Source organism: Drosophila miranda, chromosome 2 (assembly GCF_003369915.1).
Source record: "Drosophila miranda strain MSH22 chromosome 2, D.miranda_PacBio2.1, whole genome shotgun sequence".
Taxonomy (NCBI): domain Eukaryota; kingdom Metazoa; phylum Arthropoda; class Insecta; order Diptera; family Drosophilidae; genus Drosophila; species Drosophila miranda.
In genome coordinates, this window is record NC_046675.1 from 28,326,538 (window position 1) to 28,353,279 (window position 26,742).

Sequence of the window (26,742 nt, forward strand, 5' to 3'; positions counted from 1 at the left end):
CTATTCTGGCACGGTCACTCTTTAAATTGAACTCGACCACGAACGTGCCCGCGACGCTCTTAGAATTTTCCTTTGTGTGCATTTCTAGTTGCATTTACTTGTGTGTTTAGATTAAATCGTGTTCGTTCGTGACTATAAATTTGACGATACTTGAAGAGCAAGACCAACAGATTAGATCAACCAAAAGCAGCAAGATGATCTCCAATTACGATATCACCGACAGCAAGTCCAGTAGCAAGTAAGTGTGTTCAAGGGACAAAATTTGCCGGCATTTTTAAACGCTACGGGTGTGTGCGTGAGTGTTCGTTTGGTAATGTAGGCGTTGGGCGCACACATTCAAACAATTGTCTGGTATTGGTATTGGTGGTTCTTTCGTAAATTTGCAATAAAACGTTTTATCGCCTTTATTTTTTGCACTCTTTCGGTTTCTTTTGGCATTGTGGCTTCCCCACCCCATTAACTCTTATTCCGGCATTTCCGTTCCGAATCTCTGTTATGCTTTCGATTCATATTTCTCTGGTGTTCCATTTACCGCTATATTGATATTTCGCTGGCGTTTTTTCCGCTTTCGACGCTGCGGATAACTGTTAAAATTGAATCGGGGTACAAAGTAATTGTTGTGGACGCGTTTCCTGGAGTCCTCCGCCGCCTGGAAACGCCCTTAACAACCAATATTTGATATACGCCCGCCGTCAGCCATCAATGCACCAGGATGGGGGGATCCAGCTGCAGCCGGAATTCAATATTCTTACCATTTTGAGCGACATTAGTACAGTGGTGGTTCTAGCTAAGTGCACACCCCACACACACACACATGTAACTGTCGGTCGGGGCAAGGCCAGACCAGCCAGTGTGCCAGTTTCCAGTTACCCTACCCCTCCCTTCCCTTCGCTTTACGACCATCATGCAGTGGACATCTGTCCGTCCCTCTCCATCTATCTCTTTGTGTGTTTTTGTACCGTTTGATATAATTTATAACACAGTAAAGGCTCTCTTGATCGGACAGTGCTTTGGAGTACCCGAAACTACTAGAACTATTGTCTGTCCGCCCAACCGAGGTGGAAAATCTCTTTCCGCGGATCTTCCTTCATTATGCCTCCCGTCTGTACGGAGTGCACTGGAACATTCTTCAGTGTCTGCTCCAATGGGACCTCCACTGTAATTATTTGCGATCCAAATGGCGCTGCCTTTTGTTTTTCGGAAACACTTCGTATAAGACGGTCTATAAGTGGCACCAGCAGCACTCCTGAGTCATGCTGGAACTATTCTTCTGCAGCTGCTTGGTTTCGCACTTGATTATTACCACCATCATCATCATTATTATTATTATTGCTGCTGCTTTTTCGATGGCGGCCGATGAGTAATTGCAGGTCCTACGTGCGCTGGTTGGGGGGGTTTCTTGTACAGTGGCGGGCTGCGATTGTGTGTCCACTGGCGCGCTCTCTCTCCCGGACTGCAGCGACGGCCCCAAATCGTATAATTACCGTGCATATATCCATGTTCGGCTATGTTCGGGGCGATGGGGATACGTTTTAGCCATAATGTCGTCACGTGCCGCACTCTCTAGGTGTTGTTTCTGCCTCTACAATATATGCTATATTTAACAAGTCACGCGATCTGAGTGCAGCGGAGTTTGAGGCTGGCGCTGACGCTGAGAGGCAAGTGCATTGAACTCTGGACACATTGCATGTTCGTTCGGTTTTTCTGTTTCTGTTTTCTGCTTCTCGTTGTTGGCCATAAAACTAAATGTCGATTTTGATTGCCTTAGCCTGGCCTGAATTGCTATGTGGCTATGGGGATGGGTTTTGGTCTGGGCCTAGCCTTTTAGTACGACTCAATGGATGGATCTAATTCCACGCCGATGCATGGTAGAACCTCTGGAGAAAGCCGCGAATGCAGGCGGCGGCGGGCAGGCCGCACCCAAAATGCAGACAGACGACGAGCCCATATTAATCCGTTGCTGCTACTCGCCATAGACCGACAGAGAGATGGAGGGCCAGAACAGGAGAAGGAGGAGGAGTTGACGGTTGACGGTTGACGCATGCAGCCCACACGATAAGCAACCCCCCGACCGACCGACGGTACACCGATACACAGAGGCCATAGTAGGACACACTATCTGTCATATGTGTCGCTCCTCCTCCTCCTCCAGATGTCAGGTCAAATGCATTCCAGGCCTGGATGCAAGGGTGGGCCGTGTCCCTGTTTTCCCCGAGTCTCCCTGGTGGATAAATTGTCTTTTTTGTGAGTGTGTGTGTTTAAATTAGGGAAGCCCTAAGAGAGTCACGTTTCCTGGATGGATGGATGGATCTATCCGCCAGTGAGTCATACCCCAAGGCAGCGACCGACCGACCGACCGATTGATGAATGATTAATGAGTGCATTTGGAACGGTGTAAAAGGAAGGAAAGGGAAGGGATTTTGGGTTTTTAAAAGGGATTTCGAATGAATTTATATTCATTTTGTTAGATAATTGCTTTGACTTTATTTTAACTTTTGTGTGCCCTTTGCGAGAATGGGGGGGAGTGGGGAGTATGACTAAGGTGCCTCTCTGCTCTTTCCCCCGTCCCTCTGCAGGTAAGTTTCCGGCTTACCTTCTCGATTACTCGATTGCCTAATTGGGAACAAGAGCTCCACTACGTCAATGCCTCCCCATGGTCTGGCCTGTGGATTGGCTGTGGCCGTATAAGCAAATCTCAAGGCTGTCTCAAAGCGAGCAAATGCAAAACGCTTCGCTAAGCAGCGAGTATTCGAGTATCTTTGGGTGTAAGCGCCGAAATCGAATGCCCCATTGAGTGACAATTTTGGTAATATTTTCACTATAATTGGACACGCAACAGATACGGCAGATACGCAGAGATACGCCGAGACACTGAGATACTCACTTTCGGTAATTGTTAAATTGTACATTTTTTAGCGGCTCCCCGGCTCTGACTCGGACTCGGACCATTTGTGTCGCCTTATAAGGCAGCCCCCTGCCTGTTTGATTACGCGTTTCGCGCTGTGGCTGTGGCTGGGGCTCGTTTTTGCATACTCGTACTCATACTCAGTTTTCCTCCCATTTGTAGAACAATTTTTACACAGTTCGCCCCCCCCCCCCCCCCCCCCCCCCCCACTTGCCCCCCACTCGATCGGATCAGATCTGCGCCTCTGGCTCTGGGCTCTCGGATCTGCTGTTGCCGGCTGCATGGGCGATTACCATTATGGTCTATTGCCACACGCCCACCCTCTCTCTGCTGTTGATGCTGCTGCTGCTGCGGATTTATGGTGGAAGCCTTGGCTCTGCGACTCGGAGAGATCCCTGAACTCTGGGCGTAAATTGCTGACTCACAGCCAGAGCACGAGAGCTGATGGAAAACTGATTTTCCCTCCTGCCTCCTGCCTCTTGCCTCCTCCTTCTTCTTTGTTCGCGAATCGCGCACAAGCAGCTGGCTCTCCATCTCTCGAGCTCTCCTCCAGGCCTCCGCACAGCTCCGCAGGCGGGTTAAATGGATTGCTCCCACTGATTCAGCCATATTTTATATACTCATGTATGTACACATATTTGCATTGATTGGGAGAGGAGTCATGGGGGGGACAGAGGGACGTATGGACGTAGGGACGTAGGCCTCCATTATCCATATCCATATCCATAATCATCTTACAGGCTTGACACGTTCTCCGGCTCTCTTTTCTTTGTGGGATTCGCACTGGGCCCGAACAGGGCGTGTCCCTCTTTGGCTCTGTTCCTTTGTGTTCTGTCTCCACATGACAATGCACTCGAAACTCGACTCGACTCGGTGCCGTGAATCACTGATGAGTGTCGCCTCCGTCGCCGCTGTCGCCGTCGCCTCATCCTGTAGTTAGGCCAGGCCTACGATTAGCGCGCTACCTGAATTGCGAATTGCCCTTACCGCCCCTCCCCACGGCCCACGCCCCACCTAATCCCAGACGCCGGTAGTCTGACTTTTGGACCTTGAAACCAGGCCTCAGCCCCCCCAGGGCCCAGATCCCAGACGAGCACCCCCCCCATTTTGGCGGTGGTGGGTAATTTCCAAGGACAGGTCTGTCTGGATGGCATTGCAGGGGTTGCTGCATTTGGAAGTGCACTGCCTGGAGCGGATCTGGAGCAGGAGCCGGGATTTGTTTGCGAAAGTGAAAGCCCTTCAGGGGTTTCTCTGCAGCTGCAACCACCACCAACAGAACAGAAGGACCTCCTTCCGAGGGTGGATTTTGAGCCTGCATTGCAATTCCCCGCAGAATTTTGCGCAGAAATTAAATCAATTTGAGGATTTGGCATGTGCTCGTCGTGGGGGGGGTTTTGTTTTGTTTTTTTGAAGGGGGGAGGCAGACTCTGGAACTCTCTAGAGGCACTTGTCCTGGCGATGCAGCGGATCCATCGGATCGTGTGAAGAATCAAAGCTGGAGGCTATTATTAGGGCCTCTTCTGAGTCTCTGAATAATTTAAGCTTCTTTTGTATGATTTATTTTACGATTGCTCTCCATTTTGGTCACTCGAATATAGAATTTATGTATAATAACCCAGATATCTCCAGACAAAGAACACACCCAGAGATCGGAGATACATCTGGAGTCTGGGTCTGAATTAATTTACGCTTTAATTAGTGGATCATTCCATTCCATTCCCCCCCATTCCATGATAAGTTCTTTCCGAATTGCATAGCGAAATGAAAAAAGATCTGAAAGAAACTGGAAACTGGAAATGCGATCCATCGGCCAGCGAGGAGTCAATGGCCACAATCTGGGTTACTCTCGATGCAAATTGTCTGGGTTTCGGCAACGCCCACCCGCATTCCCCCTCTGGAACAAGGTTCCCATTGAAATGCGATAATAAGCGAGTACATTCCGGGAATTGGATGCCATTTACCATATTCCATCTCTATCTTTTATTTGGTATTTATTTATTTATTATAATATTTTGCATATTCGAAAAAGTAAACATCAAAGCGGAACCTTAAAGAGCTCTTCTGGGGAGACTTCTGCTAGAATAAATAACTGCTAGAAAGTTTGCTCAGAATTCTGGTCTTTATCGGATTTGACAGTCTTCAGAGTGCACAAATCGGTGCTGTTCCATGTTATTAAAGTCTGAAATATCATAAATATTATTCATACGATAGTCTGTGGTTCGTGGAATGGGGCTTGGATCTGGCTGCTGGCCAGCTGGAACAGCTGCACTAAGTTTAAGCCAAGTCCATTGACTGAGACTACCTGCTCGACGATGACGCTCATGATGACAAGAGAAGTTTGCGACTTGCCCCAAAAGTTCGTTCACTCTTGACACTGAAACGGAAGGGAGATCGGATCGCAGAAGCGAAGAGAAGCGGCGGAGATTCAGAGACAGACGACAACTCATCCTCTCATGTCCACCTTTGTGCTCCGTCATGTTTATCAACAGGTTCTGGTGTTCCTCCCTGGAGAATGCCTTCCTCTCCATCTCACTCACAATCGCAATCCCAATTCCCAATCCCAGGAAAGGGATCCATCCGCCCAGGGGAGGATCCGCTAAAGAAAAGGCGACTGGGTCGACGTCTCGACTGCCGTTGGAGGCTTCTGCTGACGCTGAAGCACACTTCTGTCCAGAAACAGGTTTCCTCTTCCATCCCATCCCACTCTTCGACGCTTTCTTCCGTTCCGCCCAGCTCCTCCTCTCAGTTGCTCAGGAGAATTCTGCGAGAAACCAAACCGGCTACAGCAGGTGCCCCTTACTCTCCTTCCTCCTCCCTCCAGCCTCTCTCTTCTTTAACGGAAATTAATTCCATTCCTGTAATAATTTTCCATCTGAGAATTGGTGGAAATTGAACAACAATGCGGGCGGCATTTATGTGATTTGAAATAGATATCCATTATCAAAGCCCCCGAGCCGAGCATTCTTAAGCCTTTGTTTGGAACCCCTATCTCCTATAAGCGGATGAAACGAATGAAGCGGGGACTCTCCCTCTCTCTCTCTATCTCTTTCTCTCTGTTTGATTTGCTATTATCGTTGTTCCGTTCTCCGTCTCGGAATGGGAATGGGAACGGAATGGTCGCAAACACACACTCAAAACGCGGATGCAAACACCACTGTGGCGGCGGCTGTCCATAAAGATAACAATATTTCTGATTTCAGATGCCGCCTAAATAAATACACACAGAATGCAGGCAGAAGGTTAAAGGTCGAATTCGAAGCGACCAGAAGAGAGATAAGGGGAAGCCAATTTCTTGAGAGTAGAAGATTTATCAGAGAGCGGAGTGCGACAAGAGGCACTTATAGCAGGCAAAAAATGGTTTCCAAGAATCCGAAATTATCTATAAATACAGCAATTTTCATCCTGATCGTGTATACATAGAACTACTTACCAGTGTTGATAGAAATAATAGTCGTAAAACGCGATTGCCTCAGCGCACCATGGCGCCATCTATTACAGTGTTTGTGAACCGCGATGGAAAAACTATGCACCAGCGACATCTTCCGAGTCGAGTTGGCTGCACCAATTTCTGCTTGTCTGGCAACACTGTTTTGTTTGCTACTAGTTCAAAGAAACTTCGCTAGTTGGCGCTTAGGTGCCTTTTGGTATTATCAAAAAGATACATTTGAATTCCATGAATGTTGTTTTGGCATCTCTTTCTGGTTTATTTGGAAGAACTGATGGCCGGCCGGCTGTCGCTGCCCACCAATTTATGTGCAATTGGGGAATATCGTTGCCAAAAAGATTGATCCATCGATAAGCTCCAGGTGGCGTGAATTTGATTGATTGATTGATTGATGGATGAGTGTGGAAATGATTGACTGCCCAGAGAATTGCATTTGCATTTTTGATGGCCGTTTAGCGGATAAGGAATGTCGTGTCTCTGCTGCTGGTGTCCCACTTGGAAATGGGACTCCATTTGGACTCTAGATTCGATCCCAAATGATTTGGAGTGAAAGCTATCTTCGGCTGATATCCTTAAGATTGTTTTAAGACTTAAATATTGTATGGGTATATTCATTAGTATATTATGATCTAACATTAACCTTCCCCGCTCTTCATCTCCATCTCCGTTCCCCATTTATCTTTGTTTGAGAGCCGGAGCCAGAAGTGGCATGTTGCGCCTCACAGTTCGTGCCTCTGTTGCACTGGTGGCTGCGGTTGTGTCTATGGCATTATCCACTAATCTGCACACTGAAATCGGCGTAAATAATTACCATCGTTTGAGCGCGCGGGCTCCGTCTTTGAGCGAGCATTTCTTTCCACAGCGAAAATGATTCGCATCTAAAGAAACAGAAGAGGAAGAAGAAGAAGTTGCAGCAGAACGAAAGAAAAGAAAAGAAACGGGAATTCCTAATTTAATAGTAATCATAATGAATGGAATGCATTTGAGGCTGAGCTCCTCTTCCAGCTCCTCTTCCCAGGCTACAGATTCTGGGCCAACCATCCATAAAATGGAGCAAACTTTGGGGGAGAGAGAGAAGCTTAGAGCCAGCCTCCCCTCTATATATCATCTAGCGTTAATGTTCCGTTGGCATGCCGCAAGATTTGACGCACAGATGAAGATCAGTCTGAAGATTGGGATTTGAGAAGGAGACGACGACGACGTCGCTGCATGCCACACATCATCATCATCATCATCATCCATGATCTTATGAGCAGAACGATGCGTAGTAGAGGCAACCGTCGCGCAAAGCATTTTATATAACATTTGATTTGGTTTCCAAGAATTTCAATTAGCTGGGAAATGGGCAATGGATGCACACAGCAACACAGCGACACAGCCACAACTCATTCATCTGCTCCGCTGGGATTATCTAAGATCTGCTTTCCAGCTTAGAGGAAAGCATATATTTTCCCCACCATTCGACTAGCATTCGGCTTTGCTCTTGGCTTTGCTCTTGGATCTTGGTCTAAGCCCCAGCGACAGCTGCTGCATCGCCTTCCCCTTGGCTGCACGTACGAGTACCCCCACCCCCCCACAAACGTGAAAAGTGCTGACACACACAGTCGACACTCCATGTTGCATGCTGCATGCGCCCCTCCCAGTTTGACGGCTTCTTAAATTGTGTTAACTCTTTGGTCGGAAATATTAGTCAACGACGACGACAACAAATTGAGTTTCCCAGAAGAAACAGCCCAAAAACTCTCGGACATTGGCTCTGAGAAGATCAGGAAAACGATTGGGAGCCGCTTAGAGCTGCTTAGAGGTATCCCCTTGGTCGAAAGATCGATTCTTGGTTTGGTTTTTAATTAACCAAAGAGTGTAACAAATCAAATTTCAGCTCCAAGCTCTGCCTTTCACTTGATAAACAAATAATAATTCAGCTGTGCTTTTGTGCCTCTCTGCCACTCTGCCACTCGTTGCGCTCAATGGGTTTATGTGCAAACTTTTCACTTCACAGATCGGCTAAAGGGGAGAGAAACTGTGGCTGAAACAAAAACCAAAACCAAAGCCAAATTCGAAGTCGAAGCCGAAACCGATCAAAGCCCAAATTGATACCCAATTTTGGCTCTCGACTTTGGGCTAATGGCTAAGCAAACACCCAACGAGAGTCCGGACCCCGGAGTCTGAATCACGCACTGCACTTGACCATTATCGGCCGATCCAAGAGGAGGAGGTGGAGGAGGAGGCAGGAGGTGGTGAGGAGTTGGAGTTGCATTCCACATTGAATGCACCGCAGACATGCGATCATCGGGGGAATAGTTGCCCGTCCATTGGCTCCTTCTTTCCATCCATTGTTGATACACATTTGAATATACATCTCTCGCATACCCCCTTCTCCTTCTGTTAATCATAACTGCCTGTAATTCCCATCATTGATGGGAATCTACTAGCTGGAATCCCATTTTGGAATTGTTTTGGGGACAGAGACATGTGTTCGATTGCAACCCACGCGAATCCATCGAATTCTATAAAGAGATGTTGCCCCGCAAAGCCATCAAAATCATCTCCTCCCCTGCCCTGCCCGACACAATTGTTTTAATTCCGTTTTAATTGTTTGTTTATTTGTTGATTTAATGTTGATTCCATTTAATTGAATTGAAAACTGTTCTGAAGACCTTGCCTTGCCTTCGACCTCTTTTCTCTCTCTCCCTCTCTCTCTCTTTCGCTCTTCATTTCCCACGTAATTTGGAAAAGTTTGTGCAGTTTTTCGCTGTTTGTACGCTGAAAAATGTCAAGGAAAATGCTGCACTGCACTGCAGTGCCAGTGGCATGAGGGCGTGGCTGAAGAAGGGCAAAGAGGGAGTAGCGGAGGAGGAGAAACTTTTGGTTTCAATCGATTACACGATAACTAACAAAGTTCTAGGCAATCGATTAGCATTCTTGCTGAAGAAATTTGTGAAAGGGGAAGGAAGGGGGTGAAAGGGTGGAGACCCTGTGGCATGCCCTGGTCAAGTGGTCGTCTGCTGCTCTCGAAGCCATTAAAGATGCAACTCTTTAGCTTCCTTATGGCATCTGCTGGGCTGCTGGGCAGAGATCAAGTGCCAGACACAACATTTTATTGGCCAGACAGACTCCACATCCCCCAGCATGAGAGAATATCGCTGTGGTGTATATATAGAAGCAGACACAAGTCCTACAGTGAAGCCTCCACCAACTGCAAGACGGAGAAGTATCTTTATCTTTGGCTGTGCTCCATATTGCAGAGCAAATATTTTGCAACATTTGCTTTGCCTTAAGATTGTTGTTTTTTGTATAAACAAAAGTGGACCTCACGCATTTTAGAAGACAGACAGGCAGCAGATGGGGGAGGGGCAGGCGGTTGTTTGGGGATCACTTCTTTCAATGAAAACTTTTCCATCCAATTGTTGTTCGACACGAAACCCGAAAGAAAGGGTAGGAGAGAGTAAGAGGGAGGGGCGGGGTGGGGTGGGGTGGGGCAGTTGAAAAGTTAAAAGTCAAAAGAAATTAAAGCATTAATTTAACGCCAGCTTTGCTTCGAGATAGCAGGGGGAGAGAGAGCATTGTGGATGGGTTGTGGGTCTCTGGTAATTGTTACCTTACCCCCACCCAAGCCCCAGGCACACACACGTGTGTGTGTGTGTGTGTGTTGCGGCAACAGACAATGCATTCGAGGAAGTTGCTCCGTCGCTCGCGCTTTTGTGGGGCCAATCATTAAGGCATCATTTCAGGCATTGAACCAACATTGAAGCTTGGAACCTGGGCCCTGCTTTTAGGCCGCTTGAGGCGGCTTACAACGGTATTAAAAGCGTGATTACATACGCGTACGTATACGGGTGCGTGTGAGGAAGAGCGAGCGAGAGAGCGCGAAAGGGAAAGTGTTTCCCCATTACATGCCATGTTCTACTCTCGAGAGAAGAGAGCAGCAACTCTCTGTCTCTCCCTCTCTCTCTCTATGAAAGAAAGATGGAGATTGGTTAAACTGTTTTTCATGATGCATTTCCCTTGATAATTTTCCTGTCTCGATTTTCTGTTGATTTAGTTTCGTGGCCCCTGGGCCGAGGCTAATGCCTTAATCATATGATAAAACCCTGTCCGTCCGAGCGAAAAAAAAAGAAAAAGATTAATTTCCCAGCAGCGGCAGCAGCAGGCAGTAGTCGCAGTCGCCGTCGCAGTCGCAGTCGTAGCAGCGGGAACGAAAGGAAAGCTAAAGTAAGTTGTTGGCCAAAACTAAATGTGGCATGGGGCATGGGGCCACCGCTCACCTTTCTGACCGAAAGTAGCATTTTGATGGTTTTGATGTGCTTCTGCTGCTCCTCTTTCCCCCTCCATTCCCCTCCGTTTTGTCCGCCGTTTGCCTCTGCACGTTTTCCTAATTACTCCATTTAATCTCCGCTTTAAAGACTGCTTTTCTGCTGGTCAGTCAATGGCCTGCCTGCCGCCTGTCAGCCGCAGAGAAAACTTAAAAACTGAATATTCATATGGGGAGCAATCTGGTACTGGTACTCCACTCGCACTCTATAATTTTCGCTTCTGAGTGATTTCATAGACCGTTAAATAGCAACAAAAATATAATATGGAATATGGGTTAATCTTCTCTGCTGAGAGAGAGAGAGGGAGAGAGAAAGGCTTGCTAGCATTCGAATGCAATCTCCTGCTTTGTGGTGCGTCCTCTCTTGAAAATAAACGATCGAGCTTTAGTGCGTTTGTGTGCGTGGACAGCAGGCAAAACGGACCAATACTCGTGTGCGAGAGCGGCAGCGCAGCAGCAGAACACTCTCCTAAGCACAGTGTCGGGCCCTGGCTTGCTCTCTCGTTCCCTTCGTTTCGATTTCAATGCCCGCCTCCTCACTTGTCCGCCTCTCATTCCATCGCCTGCTTAATCTTTGATTCTGTCTTGTGCTTAAAGCTCTATCCCTCCTCTGCCTCTTGTCTGCTAGCGATCAATGCACGCGTAATAAAAGTGAGTGTAATGCTTATAATTAACCAAAGTTTCTTCTCATATGGCAAATATGGCAATGGAAAATGCATTTCCGAATGTCACAAATATTATATTTTCCATATGTTGAGCACGTACGATACGGGAGGGAGGGAGACTGCCGTTAGTTGGATTGGTAATTATGCAGAGGGCTGTGGCACAAGGCACAAGACAGTCGGCAGCAGGCAGTAGACAGCCCCGGAAATTTCACTTTATGCAGTGAAATTATTTATTGACTTAAATATTCGCAGTATGTACAATATTTGCTGTTGCACGGTGCATCGTTGGGGGGTGGGGTGGGGAGACAGTATGTATTGAAGTATTGGCTCGAAGAGTAAGTGTCAATGCGCTTGGTTAACAATCACATTATATTCGTAGGGTTTGCTGCCGCGGTGTCACTTCAATTGTCAGATGCCGCTGCCCACGTACATGCCCACTCCAGTGTGTGTGTGTGTGTTGCATGATGTTTTAACTAGTCAACGGCCACATGCCATAAGGAGCAGCAGCAGCAGCAGACGCTTTCGATGAGATTAGACACACACACCATACGCTGCCAATACACTCGAAAGGCAGAGGCAGAGGCAGTGGCAGTGGCAGCGGCAGAGGATGGACGGAGGAGAGGAGAGTGTAGAGGGCATGTTCCAATGCACTCTACTACACTCGAACCCGAATGAGAGGCGACACTGGCGACAGCCATTGGTGGAAGAAATCACTTTTCTAGTCGATACTTTGCACGATAGAGCACTACGTGGCCCAAGATATGGGTGGTGGAATGGAGTAGGAGTACTAGGTCTTCCGGCCTATTTTTACCCGCATGGAGTGGGCTTGTGTCTGCCACGTTGCAAGTGCATTACGCCTAGGCTTTTACGACTACTGCCTGTACTGGTGCTGACAGAAGAGCGGGACATTGGGGACAGGGGTGGGGATTGGAGGAGCAAGTGGCATGGCTGGCTGGCGGTGTCAGGTTGCAGACGGTGCGGTGCGGTGCGATGCATCCACTAGGCCAGTCAACTCTTCCTCTGGTTTTCCCTTCCCAAAATCTAAAAATAACCTCCATTACCCCGTCGGCCGTCGGTCGTCGGTCGGTTCTGGCTTCCTGTTCTGCTGTTCAGCTGTTCAGCTGTGTGGAAGAGAGATCTGTGCCAAATGTTGTGTTCTGTTCCAAGAAAAGAGGCAAACGAAGTATGCAAATATATTTTGCATTTGGTTTCTGCTGCTTGCAACGGACCGGCCTCATTAGTGGCAAGACATTTGGAATTAGAGTTTGCTGCTGGCCGCAAACCCCCCCGGTCCCTGTCCCTCGATCCTCGGTGATGATGAAAGTGATTTACGTCCGGCAAACAGAGCAGCATCTTGAGTGCTGCTGCTTCATGAAGTAGAGGTGGGGTGGGGAGGAGTGGGGGAGGAAAACAATTGCATAGGAACCCTGAAGTGCACTAGACCTGAACTATTTTTTGCTGCTGCTGCTTGAGTTTTTCTCCGCATTTGGTTTTGCCAGTGGAAAAGCTGAACTGAAGCATATCTGCGCATATTTTTGCACGGCTATACGTGCACACACTAGTACTCGTAAAACCAGGCGAAATTTTAATCCCGCAGGTGTTCTTGGAGCGTAAGCTTGAGAGGTTCTTCTTTTTTGTGTGACCTACCACACGGCAGTGTGGTGAAGTGAGGAGTGTGGTGAAGAGAGTGCAGTGCGCACTAGAGATTTGGAGAGAGAGGCAACTCCACTTGAATCAGCTGTAGTTTGTTTTTGTTTTGATGAGACACGCCACATGCTTGGAGCTTGCAGGGTGAGACAGCTCCAAAGAGCGCTCACACTCCCCACAGTTCGTATATTCCACTGCCTCCACCTACGGCTTGATATACTCTGCGCTCGGAGCTGATGCTCCTTCTCTCTCCCTCTCTTTCTGTAGCTTGTGCGCTCTCTCGGAGCGAGAGTTGGGTTTGTGCGGCCGCCTGGTCGTTGTTTTTGGATCGATAAAACTTCTCGCTGCCGCTGCTGCGCGGCCTCTGCTGCGGGCTCTGCTGCGCCTCTGCTGCTGTGGTATAAAATGCTTTTCACTTTTCCGAATGCACTTTAAATCGCAACCTAAGACCGAACCGTTCACATCAGCAGCAGAAATCGCCGTGAATAACGAAAACCGAATACCGAGCACCGAACACATTTGCAGTTCCGCATATCCTTCGAACCGAAAATTTGTTGTTCCCGTGACGCGCCGTGTGTGTGTTTCCAAACTTGGAGCTTACTTTGTTAGTGAAGAAAAGTGTGCCCCTGAAGCAGGGATGGGGGGTTGGGGACTAGGGGGAAAATGTTGCAAAAATTCAGCTGAGTCCTGCTGCTGCTGAATCATCTTATCTAACTTCCGATTCCTCATCCGCTCTCTCTCTCTCTCTCATTCGTTCGTCCGGTCCTGCCTCACGCTCTTTTCGTGTGCTGCTGCGTCTGTGCACAGACTCCTTGCACATTCCTTCATTCCTACGTGATACGGGATTTTATTGATTTTACGCACTGGCACAGGCCCTGGCAGCATCCCCATGAGTCATCGCTGCAACATTTTCCCCCCTCTCCCCTCCTCCGCCCGGCATCTCTCTAACCTCCCGTTCCTCCTCGGTTCGTTTAGATCTTTTGTGGTGCACAAAAATAGAGCAGCTGTAAGCGTAGCTCTCCTTGGCAAAAAAAACAGAACAAACTTTTGACTTCTCTGTCCACCCACCGCCCCACCTACCATCCGCATTCAATCAGCAATGGCCGCTTATGCTGCATTCAAACACGTCGAGCTTTACAACGTGGGCAAAGCCAAGAAAAGGTAAGAGAGAGCTTTCGGATGGTGCCTGCCGAAATACCGTTATCCTATGTTTGCCCGTACATATTGTTTGCCCAGATTGCAGAAGTCTTCAATCATCTCATCATTGTTTGAACTGCATCTAGCGTTCCAACACACACACACACTCATCTGTATGAATATGCATGTATCTGTGTGTATATCTGTGTGTGCTGGTGGCTCTGAGATTAATTTAGCGTGCATTCACCTCTCACTAAGTAACTAACCAGCAAAAAACAATAACAACAACACCACGTACGTGTTGGCTGGCTGGCTGACTGGCTGGCTGGCGTATGTGTAATCCGTGAAGAGAACCACTTTTGCAAGCGGCGCCTACTTCCCACCACCCAAGTACCCAACCACCCAGCCACTGAGCCCCCAAAGTGCCCAAGTGCCGAACCGACCAGCAGCTGGCACTCTTTGGATGTCTCATTGATTTTCCTCCTCTACTTGCCACTTGCCACTTGCCAACAAGCCCCCACGGCTGCTCCTACAAACCAAAGTCAAAGGGGCCGCGGCATTCTTTTGGGGCAGGGTATACTAGGGAATAGGGCTGCCCCCCACTCGAAAGAAAGCGCACAAAGAAAGCTCTTTCCTTGTCATGTGGTGCCGCAGAAGTTGCACAAAGGAAAATGCAAATTAAGGAGGCGGATAGAACCATAAAGGATCTCTTGCTTAGAACGTGTACTTGATTTACTTTCAGAATTAGCCAAAAAAGATATGTTTCAAAGGGTATCGCATGCTTCGACTCGCACTCGCACCTTTTGAGAGCGCACCTTTCTTTTTTGTGAGCCCGACCGAAGTTTTTCCTTTGTTTCAAGCTTGCAATTCTTTGACCAAGCCCCTTCCCGTGGCACCACCCATCCACCCGTCACCTCACTGGCGGAATGACTGGGAGAGGAGGTGTGTCCGTGCCCCCCGTGTTGGGTTGTACCGGTACAAGGTGTATACGGAGGATGGCCATTGCCTTGCCTTTCGACTGGCAAGGCAACAAAAATCGTTACCAAAATGCCTCTGTTGTTCCGTTCCCTGCTCTACTGTACGTTCTACTGTCCGCTGTCCGCCGTCCGCCGCTTGACTGTCTGTCAGTGCATTGAACCCTCTATTTCGCAGGCCGTCCCGCCGCTTACCAGATTAGTGCTGGTCTCTAAATAATTTTCCGTATAGATATAGCAGATATAAATGTATGCCATGTGCATTCAGAAAACAATTTGCCTGAGACGTTGTTTCGTTTTATGGTCCATGGAAATGTGTTAATCATTGTCATTGATTGCCATTGCAATGCCGATTGGCGTCTCTTTGATTTCCCATTTTTCCATGACTGACTTTCCCGCTGTGTGTGGAAAATGATTAATCTTTCTTTCCATCCAACCATCCGTCCGTCCGTCGAGATTTGTTTCCTTCTTTCGATCTATTATATTGTAAAACAAATCAAATTAAATTCCAAAGGTGCGACTGGCTGCATTGGGCGCCTGCCTTGGGGATTGAGCTGTTGGGCCCCCTCTTTGTTTGTGGGGCGTGGGGGTGGGGTGTGGGGTGTGGTGGGGGTTGTGTAAGCGGCGGAAATCATGACAGTTGATTCGGTTTATGGCATTGTCTACAACAGTACGGCGATCATTATACGCTTGAATTCCTTTGTACAAAGCACAATATACGGTATAATGTTGATATTAATTATTTTTACGGCGTAACCCCATTTCGAGGGAATTCGAAGAAGAAATTTAACCAATAATTATATATAATATAAGAAATGTGTGCCTTCTGCGTTGCCAAGTCAACATTTATGTATGTAAATATTTGCACAAAACTCATTTGTATGAGAAATAGTCAACAAATTTTCGTGGGGCATGACCCATTGAGGCGAGGCCGCAAAAAGGAAATCACAGAAAATTTGCCTGCGTCAATGTAATGCCTGTTGACACGGAAATAAGTTTGGCAGCAGAGCGGAGTTCCCTTAGCAACGTCATATATGTATAGATACAGATACAGAGATACGGATACAGTGCCTCCTGGTGCCTGGTGCCTGAATGAGAAGAGCATTTTGATCGGGAGGAGCAGCCCCAGTCGGGAATGGAATATATTAGAAAGTCCTTTCGCTTTCGCACAGCCATAGACATAGCCATAGCTTCTCTCGTTTGCAAATTAATCAATACAAATTTATTAATTACATATTTAAAAGAAAGACATAGACAACTTTCGCTGCTGCTGCAATTCTGGCAATGGATATGGATATGGGCTCTGCTCGCAAATTTACGGAGCCAAAGCCAGCCAATCCCACAGTTTAAGCATACCCATACGCATATACATAATAATAAAAGTGCCACAAACAACATGCCACATGCATGTGGCTGCAACTTTTCCTCTCGCGCAAGCACACACTTTCCTTTGCCACAGCTCTAATCGATAATTATTCATCAGGCATCGGGCATCGGGCAAACACTATCGATAATTGACAATCTAGCGCGGTGGCTTAGAGAAGCATATTTCCACCAGAGCGAGATGGAAACTGCAGCTCTCCGCAGAGTTGGAGTTGGAGTCGGAGTCCAATTATGAATTTTCATCGTGTATTCCCATGGCTGCTCGCTCCTGAGCGAGTGGAGTGACTTTTGAGATGTTGATTCGGAAGAGGGGCATTGGATTCCATTAATCAAAAACACCTCAGTGATACACGATACACACACACCTTCTATGACTCCTATGCCACCCGCTGTGGCATCTTCAGAGCTGCGTCACGTCACGCTCCTCCCTCCTGCTGACAGCGCCTGGAACACTGGCTAATGCCAAAGGAAGTGGAGAGTGCGTGGAGCTCCAGAGCTGGCATTCAAATTTCAGTTGAATGATGGCTTTCTTTATCTGGGAAATGCGAGAGGAGAGATGCTGCAGGGGGTGGCGGTAATTCCTAGGTGGAAGCTAAAGGCTATCACAGTTGGGGCTTGGATTCATTGGAATTGTTTAATCTTTAGACGACTATAATCCTAAACAGAGATTCTACAAGGGAAACGCTCTTTCCAGCGACTCTTTCTGAAATGCCTAGCCAATCAGCACTTTCGGATGAGCGGCATATTCATTCTAGAGATCTTCCTCTGCAGATATATCCAACTCTCTAGCCACATTTCTATGGATCATATCGATGGGCTTTCTCTATCTACATTAATGTTGATTCATCCTAATGCTGCCACATGCCACAGATGATTAGTTTTGCTGAAAAGAGCTTTGGAGTGGTGGAAATCGAACGGTAAACGGTAAACCGCGCTTGAGCGATCTCCTGCCACTCCACTGCCGCTCCCCCTCCTGCAGCATGCCGCATGCCCCAATGCCTTTGGGGGAAAGCAGCAGATTCTTCAATATTTCTGGTCTTTTGTTTGCTTTGCTTTTGGGAAGCAGCAACAATTATAATGAATGGATTGGTGGACTGGCTCTAATCAACGTTTTTAGGTAAATCACAAAATAGGCATGGGAGGGGGAGAGACAATCATCCACAGGAACAACAACATCATCATCACAGCTACAATAGAGGAAAACCGCACACAATTTTCGTGCTTCAGTTGGATTTTCATTAAGTTTTTGTGTCTGTAATTGTGTGTGTGTGTGTGTGTTTGTGTGTTTTGCGGTTGCACGAAGCTCTGTCTGCAGACTGGACCGATGAAACAAAAGGAAGCAGCAGTGTGGCACTGCCGCGCTGCAGCGTAATGAGCCCTGAGGCCGAACAAGCCCCCAAAATAAAAATCATAATAAATGAGCAGCAAACAAAAGAGAAGCAGAAGCAGAAGCAGAAACGGAGAGCCACAGTGCAGCGTGCACCAGAGAGAAACACTAAACAATTACCCGGACATCTGCATGGAGCAGCAGCGGCAGGGGCAGCACTGGCAGTGGCAGTGGCAGAGTGAATAACGAATCAAGTGGAACAACCAGCCAGCCAACCCACTGGACAGAAGAGTGAATCCAACTCCTGCCTCCGATGTACAGGTGCAGTGCAGCATGACATGGCTCATGGTTTATGGACCAATCATAAAAGCTAGTCTCCGCTCCCCTCCGCTGGCAGTAAATTGTGGATTTTTATTGCATGATCGGTCAGAAGGGAGTAGCGGAGCGGAGCGGGGCATTCCATTCCATTCCAAGTGAAAATCTCTCAGTGGTGACCCTTTAATGGCAGGGAAAACCAACAACCAGACTCCGCTTGCCTTGCAACCTTTCTCTCTGTCCCTGTGGCATACACAAAGTGAATCACAAGTCCCACAGCTTGAGCACACAGTCCAAACAGAGTCATAAAAATCAATTGCAATTAATCAAGTTGCATGTGTTTTGTTTTTTGTTTAGTTGCAACCCTGTTGCAACCTCGACAGCAGCGGCAACAGGCAACTTCATTATAAAACGACATGAGGCATCCGCCCAGCCTCCGAGAGAAGACATGCCTCTGTCTGTGGCACTCCTCTTTGCTGCTTTGGTCAGGCATTAGCCAAAAAACAAATTAGCTTTTGAGCCGCCAGACTGTAAGACTTCCATCTACCATCCACCATCCAATCTCTTCAGTGACTTGTCTTTTCCTCGCTCGAAGCACCAGACAGAGAGTTGACAGAAAGGCAGACGGAGACGCAGACGGAGACGGAGATTTTCTTGATGAAATTGAAACTTTTGTTACCGTTGGAATCTCCTCCGAGACGTAAGCTTCTTAATGCTCCAAATGCTCTTTGCTTTGCTCCAAATGCGGCAGACTCGCTTTCCCACATGCTGTCAATACTCGAAAAACTTTAACCACTTTTCCACCGAGCAGTGGGTGGGGGGGAAAAAGAGGGTAGAAGAAGATCTTTCGATTTCCACTTTTACTCGTGTGAAGCAAAATGCATTTTTGACAGTTTGTTAATTAGAAAACTGTCGTAATGAATTCCCGCCGCTGACGTCTATGAAGATTAGGATGAGGAGAAGCTTGTAAATGTCTTCAGGGGGGTTTTTCTTTATTAATATGGGATATAGTTTTAATTAGTGATTAAATACAGAAATATAATGGCACAAGAAACTGCGCAAACCCTTTCGTCGGCGGCGAGGCTGGCTTGAAGCTTTTTCGGCGGCTCTCTCGCCGATCTGCTTCGAGCTCTCAATAATTCGCCATCCCTCGCTCGTTCTTTGCTTTGCGATCTCAAGTGCGCGCTCGCTCGCTCTCCTGCGGTGATTGGGAATTCGCCCAGAAGCGAATTCGCCTTCGCTCTCCTGTGCTGATTGGGAATTTGCCTTGAAGCGAATTCGCCCTCGCTCGTTTTTGCTTTGGTTTGTCTTGTGAACGCAATTAGCAAAAACACAGCCCAGCAAAACTTCTTCGAATCTTTGAACCTTCCCAAACATCCGACGGTCTGTAAAGGGGAGGCAACGCATCTGATGAAACACTAGAAAGTTCATGAAATTTCATAATGTTTAGCGTACCTATTTTGTTGCTGTAATAATAATAAAAATTGAGTGTCTATCGAAAAATGTGGAAAGGCAAAAAATGTCGAACTTGGACTTGGGCCACGCCCACTTGGTGTAATAATTAATTGGTGGAAAGGCGTTTGGGAAAGCGATGGATAGATCGTGTGTTTGTGGTGTGTGTGTGGAAACAATTATCACAGCAGTTAAGGAAAGAAAGGAAATAGCAAAAGAAAGAAACGAACAAAAATAGAGAGGAAAGATGAAAATACCCTAAAGCCCCGTGTCGACGCAGAAGAAGTGGCAGAGAGGCAGAAAGGCCGTCGATACCAAACACCAACTAAACTAAGACTATAACTAAAACTAAAACTAAATCAGAGCGACAACTATCACTTTGAGTCGAGTATTTTTCAGCGGGAATATGCATCGAGACCCCGAACAACTTTTACCCGAAAAAAGGTTGTTTTCGAAATTCACTCCCAGCTTCCCAGCGTCCCAGCTGCTTGCAACATCTTGCACCTACCTTTCGCCTAGACTCAGTGCCTCAGTCCCCTGTCCTCCGATCCTCCTAGCCTCCTATCCTCCTGTGCTCTGTCGTCGATATACATTAATTTTTGTCATCACCAAAACCCCAGACAAAGCCACAGGATAGGCCACTCTTCAGAGCCACCTGCACTCCTGCACTCGCAGGCACTCGGGCCTCGGCGGCCTGGCCTCCACCTGGCTAGCGGTCAGGTTTTGTCGCAGTGCCGCCCCAGGCTCTTTGTGTGTGAAAGGTTTTTCTCAGTTAAGATCACTTTACCTATGGGGCCAGGGGGCCACGAGGCAGGAGGGGGTGACACTTTTCCATTCGCCACAGTTCGATTTGGCTCATATTTCAATTTGAAGGAAAATTGAGAGGTTCCCAGGGGAAAAGTCAAACTCAAAAACAACGAAAACAGCAAGTGGGTTAAAAAAGATTTAACCCATGGGGCTGTACGGGTTGGACACACTCCCTAGGCCCAAGGGAGAAGCCAAAGAAAGTACCTGGTAATCGGAAGCCAGACACAGCGTGACACTTTCTCCGGTAGAACACAGAACCCACAGGCCATGCATGAGTGGGGGGGTATGCAGAGAGGAGCGGTGCCACAACGAAGGAGTCAAGTGGCTTGACCTTTGCTTTGGCTTCACTGGTGGATTGGTGGATTGTCCGCAGTGGATAATGGCATGGTAATTAGCCATAAACCATAACCCAGTTAAGTTGGAGGCCATTAGGATTGCAGCAGCAATAGCATTGGCCAGAGCATGATGCCTGATCACATGATGCACCCGGGGGGGGGGGGGGGGGGGGGGGGGGGGGGGGGGGGGGGGGGGGGGGGGGGGGGGGGGGGGGGGGGCATAAGGCATACCGCCTCATGTGGCGGCAGCAACTTTCGCTTTCCACTCGATCGGGCCGCCACAAAAGATGCCGGGTCGCCGCAAAGTACTAGTACAATGCACATGCCGCATGTGGCATGAGAGTGTGGCGTCTCTGGTTGCTGGTGCGGTGGCTTAACTGTTTAAATAATTATTACTTGTTCGTCACTTGCGCAAAAATTGCCCGTTTACCGTTGCTCTGTTAGTTTTTCCTCTGGCCAAAAAAAGAAAATAATGAAAACAAGTCTTTGTCTGGGAAGAGAGGTGTTCACGCTCCGCTGCCGGTCCTAACAAGCCTTTTGAAGACATTTTAATAAGAACACTGTTAAAGAGAGACGGAGAGAGTGTGGAGTGTGTGTGTGTGTGTGCGTGCGTGTGGTGACAGTTATGATCACAATTACCCCACACACCAACTCAAGCCGAACTCTGCCTGCTGCTCTGCCTGCTGATTTCCCACCACACCACACCTCTACACAAAACTATGTTAAACGGAAGGTGAGACACTAATTGGGGTATGTGCATAGGTATAGGTCCTGCAGCGGCAGCTTTCACGCACTCGCATACCCTCTTATTATCATGCCTTGCTTTGAATACACCTCATAGCTCATTCTCTCTCACTCTCATTCTCTCTTCAAAAGCAGTTCTCACACTTTAAAACCTCTGCTGCTGCCGCTGCTGCTGCGACACCAAACATTTAACGGTTATTTTAACTCTGCGGCTTGCGCTTTGACGCTTTGTCATGTTTAGCACGGCTGTTGCTCTTCCTCTCCCGCTCCAACTTATTTCGGGGGAAGAGAAAACAATGAAGCAGTGGCTGGCTGTATAATTAATTAGGCACCGCACCGCACCGACGCTCCATGCTCTCTTCCGGCAGAGGCGCAGCAATTGGGTTGCACTTTTTCCACCAGGCAGGAAGAGGCGTGCGCCCGTTTCTTCTTCGTTTCAGAAAGCTTTCCAACATTTAATTGAATCGCCATCACTTAATCATAGGTCGGTCTTCAGGGCTGGGGGGTTATCTGTGGCTTTCTTTCTCATTGCTCCTGCCCTTCTGTGGCTCATTTTCGGATTATGATTACTATTACAGCAGAGTTTCTTGATTGTTACATTTGTGGCATTCCCTAAGTATCGTCGTAAGCTGCAGTAATCGACAGTAATTACAATGCAATTTTGGTTAATTACCTCCAAAGACGAACAAAACTTACTTTACTCTCACTTTCCTGCGGTGGTCGGGGCAGTGCGTGGCTAGATGGTCCATAAAAACGCAGTATTTTTAGCTTACTGAAAGCTCCAGTGATTTGAATGGTCTTTGGCTTTCCGTGCCAGAGGGGGCATGTGCCACAGCAGTCGGTAGTAGTCGGTCTTGACGGCTGCTGCTGCTGCTGCGGCAGAGTTTAATTGACGTCTCATGCTGGCGGCTGGCGGCTGTGGAAATGCATTCACAGAAACCATTCACAGATATATCGTACAGATATGCACCCCCCCCCCCCCCCCCCCCCCCCCCCCCCCCACCCCCTCCCCCAGATAGCCGATAGCCGCCGCAACAGCAACAGCAACAACGGTAAAAGCACGCTAGGCGGCACGCTTGCGCGATTAACAATTTCATTGAAAATGTGCCCCACAATGGGGAGGGGTGGAAAGCAAAAGATATAGGGATTTGGCAATTTTATCTACCAAAAATCATTTCAATTGGATAATTATTACACAAGTCATTACTTTGATGGAAACCCAAAGGCTGTCTATCATCTCCGATCCGGACTGTGGCTGGGTTTCGGACCAGAGCTAACGTGGGGCTCGAATGGTGAATGCCACACAAAGCCTAGCATTTCTTCCAGCCTTTTGTTTCAAGCCAGTGTGGCATTGCAATTCTTTCAGCTGAATTTCCACTTAATTGCAATGCGGCTTGAAGCAGAGAGAAGTAGAGACAGAGAGAGAGAGAGAGAGTTGCATCTTGCCGTGACTCCTAATGCCCATTGAGTGCTCATCCAGCCAGAGCCACAGCAAAAGCTCTCGCTCTCGCTCTCGCTACGGGATGACGTTTAGACACAGACATTAAGTGCAATTCCTCTTCTCTTTCTATCTCTCTCTCATAATTTGCCACTGGCCGAAAGCAGAGAGCGTGGAAATTGTCTGCACTTTATGCACTGTGCCATAACAATTACTGTGCGCGCGTTCGCGGAAAACCCAAAGAATGTGTTTGTAATTGATGAGTTTTCCTTTTTCTCTTTGTCTTGCAGGGTGCTCCGGCCTCCGGGCGGCGGTTCCAGCGACATCTTCGGATCGGATATGCCGCAGACCCCCAGGAACGTGAAGAACCGCATGGTGTCCAACATATTCTCCGTCGAGAAGGACAATAGCGTGAAGAATACTGGTAAGTAGAAGGACGGAGATGGAAAGTCCCAATAACCCCCCACCCCGCCCAATAGATGTGTTCCCCATCCATGTCCAGTGGCCCCGAAAAAAAGCTTATTTATTTGTGCTTTCCTTTCCTTTTGTGTTTTGTGATGTGGGGGAAACCCCATCCCCCTTGGAAATGCTTATTGAAATGTCTATCGTTTTCTTGTTCTCGTCCTCCTCCCCTCTCCTTCTTTTGCTCCCCCCGCTCTACTGTTTTCTCTCTTTTTTGTCTTTTCTACGTATCTTTGCAGTACGACAAGGAGCTCACAGATTCTATTTCATTGGTACTTGAGAATACATACTCCCTATATATGTTGTTTGTCATTCATTTCTTTTTGTTGTTGTTGTTCATTTCGTTGCTAATTTCGTGTGTTCCCCAAAATGCAAGTTCCCTCCGTTGGAGCAGCACCTAAACCCCACCACGCCATCACTGAAACACTTGTCCGTAATCCATAATCCACAGTACCCAAAAGGAGGAGGGAGATCATCTCCGAAACACTGCAAAACCAGTTTCCCACACTCGACCACACGCCACCTCCACCACCACCTCCTCCTCCTCCTCCTCCACCTCCTCCTTACATCTGCTGATGACATTTTGAATGCATTCAGATACTAGAGGCGGAGCAAAAACCACACTCAAGGCAATCCATTCACTCCACTCACCCACTCACCCACTGATCCACTGTTGTCCACTATTGTACCTCCTCCCACTCTGTTTCGTAGAACAATAACCAAACTTTACCGCTCGAACCAACAATCCACTAATTTCGAATATCTTTTGTTTCTTTTTGTTATTCCTCGTGTTTGTTTTTCCTCCGTTTGGTGATCGTTTTCATGGATGATAATGATGATGATGCTGTACAACAGGTGATAATCCGCGTCGCGGCCAGAAGCCCGTCGACTCACACTCTCGACTCTTTGGGGAGCCCATGCGCCCCATCACACCTGGCAAGAACCACATGAAGAGCAGCATTCCCTTTGGCCAGAACACAGAGACAGCCGCTGCTGCCCAGAAGCTGCTGACCAACGGCAGCAGCACCGCCAACACCACCAATGGACACCAATACAATGGCAAGAGCGGATCCGTGTCCTCGGCCTCGTCGTCAGTGTCGTCCTCGACCGAGAACCTCAAGATGAACAGTGGCTCCCGATCAGGTAATACACACCACACACCCCACCCACCTTTAGGGCTTCGATCAAAAACAAACACAACTACAAGTAGAAACGCAGAAAAGTAGTCCAAGTTTCGTACGTCAAAGGCTTGGGAGCCCAGATTTGCTGGAGTTTTTGGTTCAGTAGTCAGTAGTCTCACGAGACACAACGAACGAAGTAGAATTCTCACATCGGTCTCTGATTATTATTTTTGGTTATTTTTTGGTTGTGTGACAAAAACAAAACAAAAAAGTGTGTGGAAATATAAGTAAAAATTCTGTTTAATATCTTCTAAAACATACGGGGCTTTTTGTCGCCTGGCACATGCACAACTAAAATCGAAACGAAAAACAAAATAAATTCTTGCATCGGATCAAATCGAATCGCATCATCGGTGGTCGTTTTTCCGGGCTTCTTGCAACAGTGTACATACGCAATATGAGCAGTGAGTATCAGTACCAGTAGTGCCAGTACCATTGCAAGTCCTGTCCTGCCTGCATCCCACCTGCATCCTGGCATCCTTCATTTATCCCCTTCATCCGCCTGCCACTAGGAGTTGAAGATAACGAGAAATCGAAACCAATTAAAATCGATACAACCGGGTGTCCCCTGACACCGGTAGCAAGTGCAGCTGCACCCCCACCAGCCGACGTTCTCGGCATCGACTTGCCGTGCCTGGACCTCGAAGTTGGTGACGTGCCAAAGGACAACGAGATGTACACGGAGGCCGGCAAGCACGACGTAAACACTCAGACGCGCCGAGACTCGGAAAGCAACGTAGAGCAGCCCCACTCGCTGGAAAAGAAGCGCAGCACAGCAAATCTCAAGGAGCCCTTGGCCCTCTGCCCGGATTATGTGAAGGAGGTGCATGGTCCGTGCAATGCACGTAATCCCATCACCGGCCTGGGCCTCAACGGGGACGGAGTGGGTGGTCTCAAGCCCGTGAAGCAGAAGACTCGAGGTCGAGCTCCTATACCTACACCGACACCGACACCTGCACTTTCGCTCCACCTGAGCGATCTCTGGAGGATCGGAGATCTCTTGGGAGGAGTATCCTCCAAAGATCGCCTTAGCTTCCACAAGTAGATTGAGAATGCGCTTAGAATTAGCTAGGCTTAGCCTACACTACGATCCGCCATTTTAGTGCCTTACTAATCCCCATTTATATTGTTCTCTACTCAACAGAGGGAAATCCCGTGACCGGCGAGGGATACAGGGCCGGAGGAACGGACTACATTAAGGCCGCCGGCTCGACCAATAGCGGCAACGGGGACAACGGTGGCAATTCGGTTGTCAACAAGAACCGTGTGCCCCCGGGCGGCTACTCGTCGGGACTCTGGTAATGGAAAGGGACGCTGCCCAAGTCCCAGCACAAGCGGGCGACATGGGGCGCCACAACACAACACCAAGAAGAGAAACAAACGACAAACAACAAAAAAACACACAGTTCTAATACCCACTACACCCCCTACATGATATATACGCGATTAACCAAACATACCAATACATTGCACACATGGAGCATGGAAACTAGCATCGGCTGAAATTAGGCCTCATCAGCGAGCTGGAATTGAAGAAGAAAGGGTTGGCAGCAGGCAGCAGACAGCAGAATAGAAACCAAAACTGACACAAAACATTTGCTCAAATCGTTCAGCACTGCGTACTCAACAGCACACCTAATCAGCCGGCACTTGCATCACTTTACTCCATAATTAACAGAAAATATAATTCTGTTATAAATGTCGTGTACCACAAGAACAGAACCCCAACCCTGCCCTGCAATGGAAAAAACCTTCTGGATTCTGGATGAATCGGAAAGGAACACGTGCGGCGTCACGTGGGACACTTAATTATAGTTGCATCAATAATGTACTAATACTACACGCCGCGACACACATCTAAAACATATTTATACCAACCGCATCATTGCCACCCACCCCCCTCACACCCATACACCCATACACCCAATACATACTCGTACATAATATACATTACATACATACATATTACATATGTAATTTAACAGTACGCCTGCACGTACTAATTAAGTGTAAAAATACAAAGCGAATTCGAACCCGAATATTTGTTCAATAAAAATCTTTTCGTACATAATGTGCATTGCACAAGTTGCATTTCAAATCACGTTTTGAATATGGTCTCTGGCGGGCGATGGTGTCATTTGAATTCAATAAATCGATAGAAGCTCTCACTCTGACGATGTGGCAGCGCTGCATCAGCTAGGCCGCCGTCTGGA

At 47.8% G+C, this 26,742-nt stretch overlaps 2 protein-coding genes across 10 annotated transcripts; one reads left to right on the forward strand and one right to left on the reverse strand.

Annotated features, from left to right (window-relative positions):
* Positions 1–26,600, forward strand: LOC108156255 (microtubule-associated protein Jupiter). Of its 9 annotated transcripts, XM_033388735.1 has the most exons (8): positions 13,418–13,578; positions 13,950–14,135; positions 23,177–23,310; positions 23,588–23,620; positions 24,204–24,491; positions 24,913–24,933; positions 25,042–25,449; positions 25,674–26,600. In XM_033388735.1, exons 2-8 carry the CDS (start codon positions 14,074–14,076, stop codon positions 25,829–25,831), a joined length of 1,104 nt encoding a protein of 367 aa, XP_033244626.1. In that variant the 5' UTR covers positions 13,418–13,578; positions 13,950–14,073; the 3' UTR covers positions 25,832–26,600. The 9 variants fall into 9 exon arrangements, with proteins under 9 accessions (XP_033244627.1, XP_017143098.1, XP_017143100.1 ...); XM_033388736.1 differs by lacking the exons at positions 13,418–13,578; positions 13,950–14,135 and adding an exon at positions 1–238; XM_017287606.2 differs by lacking the exon at positions 23,588–23,620 and having other exon boundaries at positions 13,421–13,578.
* On the reverse strand, positions 4,891–6,090 carry LOC117187039. The gene is made up of 2 exons (XM_033388741.1): positions 5,208–6,090; positions 4,891–5,084 (listed from the first exon to the last, which is right to left on the reverse strand). The coding sequence occupies exons 1-2, from the start codon at positions 5,602–5,604 to the stop codon at positions 5,026–5,028; spliced, it is 456 nt and encodes a 151-aa protein (XP_033244632.1). The 5' UTR covers positions 5,605–6,090; the 3' UTR covers positions 4,891–5,025.
* Positions 26,601–26,742: the final 142 nt, after the last annotated feature.